Raw genomic sequence first — 6,005 nt, 5'->3', positions numbered from 1 at the left:
AAAGGCAGATACAAAGTAGCCCCCCCCCCCCGCGCCCCGAAGGCGACCTCTCTTGCTCTGCTCCTCTGGGGTGGGGAAACCAACTCCACCACGCGGGCGCGCGGAGCCGGAGCAGCCCCGAGGCGGGGAATTTCGCCCTTTCCCTTCGTAATGTATGCATGTAAATGAGGCGGGCGCAAGGGGTGGGCGCGGAGAGGAACTCGCGCCTCTGAGGCCGCCGCCTCCTTCTCCTCCTCCTCCTCCGCCCCCCCCTCAAACCCAGGCGGCGGCGGCAGGAGGCAGCAGCGGCAATAACAGAAGCAGCTGCGCTGACAACAACACGTGTTTGCTCGGGCACCATGGAATTCGAGGAGCTGGGGATTCGGGAGGAGTGCGGCGTGTTCGGGTGCATCGCCTCCGGCCTGTGGCCCACGGAGCTGGACGTGCCCCATGTGATCACGCTGGGGCTAGTGGGGCTGCAGCACAGGTAGGGGACACGGCGGTGGGGGGGGCAGGCGGTCTGGGGAAGCGGGGGGAGGGTGGGTTGCTTGGAAGGCCTGGGCGCAGGTTGTGGGGGCTCGATGCACCCGGTTAGGGCAAGCTCCCTACAAAGGCAACTGTTGCATGCAACTGCACGGGAGAAAGTGCATTTAAACCGGTGGGATTGGGGTTTTTTGGATCGCTAGGATCGGGCTGCGCCGAGAGGCAGTAAAGAAGCGCACAGCCGTGTCCCACCTCCATGCACGCGTGTGCTGAGTGGAATTGATTTCCTGGGTTTTGCCTTTGTAAATGTATGCAGGATTGCATCCTACGGCCCTCGCTTTTTGCTGCAGTTCCCTACATTTAAGTCCGGTAGTTGCAGGTAAGTTTTGAACTGCAGCGGTATGCAAAACCAGGGCTGGCATCATCCAGATCCTAATTATTGTCATACTCAGAACCGTGTGAACTCCCATTATATCCTGCCACAAACTCTCTTGTTTCGCCTAAGCACTTGGAACAGCTTAATTTCCTTCTTGGCTAATGCATGCTAGAGCACAAGCAGTCTTGTTTATCTCATGATGTTTTTACATATATAGATGCAGGGCAGGAACTATGCAGAATGCATCATTGTGGCTGTGAACACACCATGCATTTAAAACCCATTGCCTCCCCCAAACATGCCTGGAAACTCAGATTTACCCCCTCACACCCTTAACAAGCCACAGTCCCTAAGATTCTCAGAGCTACAAATCCTGGAGTAATTTAACAATCAACCCCTCTTTTGAGGGAACTCTGGAAATTGTAGCTCTGTGAGGGGATTGGGGGGGGGATCTCAACAACTCTTAGCTTCCTTAACAAACTACAGGTCCTAGAATTCCTGGGGAAGGGAGAACCATGACTGTTTATAAAGTGGTATAGAATTTTAAATGCAGGTTGTGACTGTAGCCCAATTGCTGCTCATGGGAAATTAGAGGGCTGCGAAGAGAGATACATAAAACTGTAGCAACAGCAGCTCCAACTCTTCCATCAAGAAGTACCCATTTAATTAGGCACTGCACTTCCAATGCGCTGACCATATCTGACAATGGCTCGTAAGGTTCTGAGCACCTGAACACTGCAATCTTATGCACATTTGCTGGGAAGCAGATCCTAGGAAAGTCAGCGGGACTTGACTTTTGAGTAAATGTGCATAGGACTGTGCTGCACATCTCTGCTTGGGGCTTGCTTTGTCATCAAAATACTCGCTAAACATTGGCTTGTCTCATCTAGCCAAATATGACCAAACACCCTGAAAATAATAATGGCACACACCACAGTGGTAAAAATAGAACAATATAATAGTTCATTTTGTGTATGCGCTAATTTTACCCTAAAACTGGAGGTGAGCTGCATCCCTCTATTGATACGCCCTACCCCTACATATGAGGGACGTGGGTGGCGCTGTGGTCTAAACCACAGAGCCTAGGGCCTGCTGATCAGAAGGTCGGCAGTTCGAATCCCTGTGACGGGGTGAGCTCCCATTGCTCGATCCCAGCTCCTACCCACCTAGGAGTTCGAAAGCACATCAAGTGCAAGTAGATAAATAGGTACCGCTCCGGCAGGAAGGTAAACAGTGTTTCTGTGTGCTGCTCTGGTTCGCCAGAAGCGGTTTAGTCATGCTGGCCACATGACCCGAAAGCTGTCTGCGGACAAACGCCGGCTCCCTTGGCCTATAGAGCGAGATGAGCACGCAACCCTAGAGTCTGTGACTGAACAGTCAGTGGTACCTTTACGCCTACATATAGCTCACACTTCCATAGCTGCCTGACCTTTTCCCCTCTCTACTGACTTGTCAGTCCTTAATATCTCTTCATACTTGTGCGTGGACCATTTAATGTGCTGTGGCACCCTGGGGTGCCTTGAATGTTGCCATGGGCAACATTGGCCTCTGTCCCTCTTTCCTTCCCTTCCCTTCCTCCTCTAATGCCCTCTTGCATCTCTGCCTCCCCAAGACTTGCACAGCTGTTTATTGCAGCTGACCTGGCTATAAGCTCTGCAGGCAAATAGTGCCTCTGGGAGACACCTCTCTTTGGGGCGAGGGAGGGCAGTTCAGAGACCAGGGGTAGCAGCAGTAGCTGCCCAGAAGACTCCCAATGAGAGGGGAGAGGAGAGGAGGCTGAGGGAACACACTATAAGGAAGGGTGTTTGAAAATGGGTGAGAGGCTGCCAGCTCTACAGGCAAGGGGTGACATAACAGGAGTGCTGCAGAAAGAATGTAATTGGTTAAGGGAGCCCTGGACTCAAAAAGGTCGAAAACCTCTGTAGTAGAGTATATGTCGACAGAGTAATGTATCCTTGGATGCATTCACACATTACGCCAAATCATAGATTAGTACCACTTGCACAAGAAACAACACTAGCTTGGTTTGTGTGACATAGTAAGCCAAGCTTTAATTTAGCAAGAGCATGTGGACTCCTAGAGAGGAGCTCACAGACACTTTGCTCAACAGTCCTCTTTGCTGCTGTCTTGCACTAGGCCAAGGTTTAGTTTAGCATGCACACCATCCAAACGGGGACTCATGATTATGCTCTGTTCCCCAACCACAAACTGGTTAGCGTTAGCCATGGTTCAGGAAAACAAAATAGTTTCAAACAGTGGTTAATGATCCTGGCTTGTTTCAGTTTCCTAAACCATAAATTACCTTGGCTGTAGTTCTTGGCTTGAACATTATGGTCTGGTTTAAATGATCGTTCCATGATTTTTAAAGCCAAGAACAAGTGTTGAAGCAGACAGCCCCATCCCCTTACTTTAGCACTTCATCTATGGTTTGCATTAAGCCAGAATTCCCTGTTAGCCCAACCTGGGGAATTCTGACTTAGTATCAGGAAACAGACCAGGAATACAAACCAGGATGGTGATGCAAGTCCAAAGCAAAGCACCAAAGAGGTGCAGAAGGGCCTTATCGTTTTAGTGGGGCTTGCCCTTGGCCCCCCGATGCTCATTCCAGGCTTCACAAGCAAGAAGAGGCATCTGGGGAGTGCATGAGCCCAAGGCTTGTGCTTGCAACACTAAACTGTGACTTAGAATTACGTTTGAATAACCAGGCCAATACGTTTACATAGTTTTAGACATGAAGACATTTCGTTTTTGGCAACAGTGATGTATTCACATGAATCGGCATTAACAATCTGAGCTGTAAAAAGAGTGTACAGGAGGTGGGCACCCCCCACTCCTGATTTTCACCTCCCTGCTGTTGGTTGGTTCTCACTTTGACAGTGAGACAAGAACAGAGAAAAGAGCCTAGAGTGGTGGGTTGAGTTACGGTGAAACAGGACGGGACGGCTCTTGCATGGTACTTTTACTGTCCAAGACCCATCACTACCTGCTTGCTTCATATGTGACTTGAGCAGAGAAATGAAAGGTGATGGCCCCGTTGCATCTAATTTGGCCCTTTTGAATTAAGTCAATTGCAATTTGGAGAAAGACCTCTTAAAATCATGCTGCAAATTACCTGTTGTGTATGTTGCTGTTTCACACAAAATGGCATTGGTTCTGCCATGAATCATATGATTAAACTGAAGATAGTGAAATGGGGAAGGGGACTTTGAAGACATCTGATTTGAGAAAGGCACATTAAAAATAATGCTTTCTTAAGTGTCCAGAAACTTTTCCATACGAGATGGCATAGGTTTCAGTCTCATGAAGTGAGTGAATAGGCCTTTCAGCCAACAACAGTGTCTGATTAGGAAACCCTTCCTAAAAACAATACAATACTTGAGGTTTGGTATGTTAGGAACCTTAGGACACTCCCACAACAATTAGTGTTTGGCTTCACCATGTACCTTATAACGGGAACAGAAGCTTTTCAGTGGGGGCACATCTTAACAGTGTTTTCTTTGGGGTAAGTCCTTCTAAAGTTTTGTGTTGAGGCCAATTTACACAAAAAATGTCACAGGTCTCAACCATGTACAGGTAATAACCGATTTATGTGCATCCAGTTTATGCATGACTGTGTATGCGCTCATCATGGTTGACCTGGAAGTGGCCAGAAAAAGAGGTGGGATGGGCTTATGCACAGTCCACCATTGTGCATGGTGACCCAGAATGCAACTCCCATGCAAACAGGGAGTTGCCTGTACATTAGGATGCAACTCAACATGCTTGAGGAGTTCTTGGGGGTACCCTAAAGCCTAAATACTAATAACATCCTTTATAGGATTCATGCTTCATGTGTTCATATACAAAAGCTGTCTGTTGCAATTCCTGAAACATACATACTTCATCTGCTATGCAAAACCACCGCAAGCTGTTGATCTATCAAATCTAGCCTTTTTGTTACTTGCAAACACGAGATAGTGTTGGTTAGTTACAAAACCTGTTACAAAACTACGCTGTCCAACAAAGAAAGAAGGCTGAGCAATATTATGAATATCTTGATCCAGTCACTTAATCCATGTTAATTAATAAAAGTTTGGGGCGGGAGGGAGACGTCATGTGAGTCCTTGACCCAGGCTGTTCTGCAACATGCCTTTTGGAACAAGCTTTGGGTTTGTTAATTTTTTTCCAACAGACGCTCCATTTTGAGAAATACTTTGGCAAGAATGGGATGTCCACAGACTATGGGAGTTTCTGAACACATTCCACTTACTCCCAATCAGAACATTTGCGAGGCTGCCTCCCAATCTGAACATCTGGCAGCCAGCATGCATGGTAACATTTTAATGGAACAGCCATGAGACTCGTTACAAGGGAAAAAGAGGGAAGTGGTGCCCTCACAGTTTGCATTAACCACTGTTGCAAAATATAAATAATTCTCAGGGGTTGGGGTTTTTTTTTGTTCTTTATGTTTTGGCCTTGTTTGCTCTCTGTCACTGTAGAGTATATAAAGAGTTACTTCATTTCAAAAGATAAGATTTCTCATGCTTTCAGAAAATGTGCTTTATCAGTTCATTTCTGGAGAATAAAAATCCTCCCCTAACCTCGCCTACATAACTTTTCAGGTCCTTGGGAAAACGGCTACAATTTTTTCCTCTGGCCTGATTTTTAGAGGGTCGTTTTTGACATTAAGGGTGGTGTCCAGGATTTAAGTCCCAAGCACTGACTGCAACATTTCCTAGTGGGGGAGTTGCTCCACCCCTTTGATCCTTTTCCAACTCTACAATATCTGTTTTGAAGTGAGGAAACCAGAACTGTACAGAGTATTCCAAAAGCAGTCACACCATAGATTTGTATAATGGCATGATATCAGCAGTTTTCAATTACTTTCCTAATTATCCCTAACATGGAATTTGCCTTTTTCAAAGCTGCAGCACATTGGGTTGACATCTTCATAGAGCTGTCCCCTATGACTCCAAGGTCTCATTCCTGGTCAGTTCAGACCCCCATGAGCATATATGTGAAATAAAAGATTGCCCCAATGTGCATCACTTTAAACTTGCTTCCCTTGAATTGCGTTTTCGGTTTTACCACCTACAGAAGACTGTAGTCTGAGACCTTTGAATTACTGTAGAATGGGAAATTTTACTAAAGGATGAAGTCTCATACCATATAATGGAAAGTGGGATGC

At 46.8% G+C, this 6,005-nt stretch overlaps 1 protein-coding gene across 1 annotated transcript in view; it reads left to right on the top strand.

Annotated features, from left to right (window-relative positions):
- Positions 1-335: 335 nt before the first annotated feature.
- Positions 336-6,005, top strand: part of PPAT (phosphoribosyl pyrophosphate amidotransferase) — a 44,848-nt gene continuing 39,178 nt past the window's right edge. The window contains exon 1 of the mRNA XM_083460007.1: positions 336-466. Within this exon, the coding sequence (XP_083316133.1) occupies positions 339-466 (128 nt within the window). The 5' untranslated portion in view covers positions 336-338. The remainder of the gene's footprint in view (positions 467-6,005) is intronic.

This window comes from Podarcis liolepis, assembly GCF_965112155.1.
Source record: "Podarcis liolepis genome assembly, chromosome: 9".
NCBI lineage: Eukaryota > Metazoa > Chordata > Lepidosauria > Squamata > Lacertidae > Podarcis > Podarcis liolepis.
Note: the sequence above shows the minus strand (reverse complement) of the source record. Positions and strands in the feature narration are given on the sequence as shown.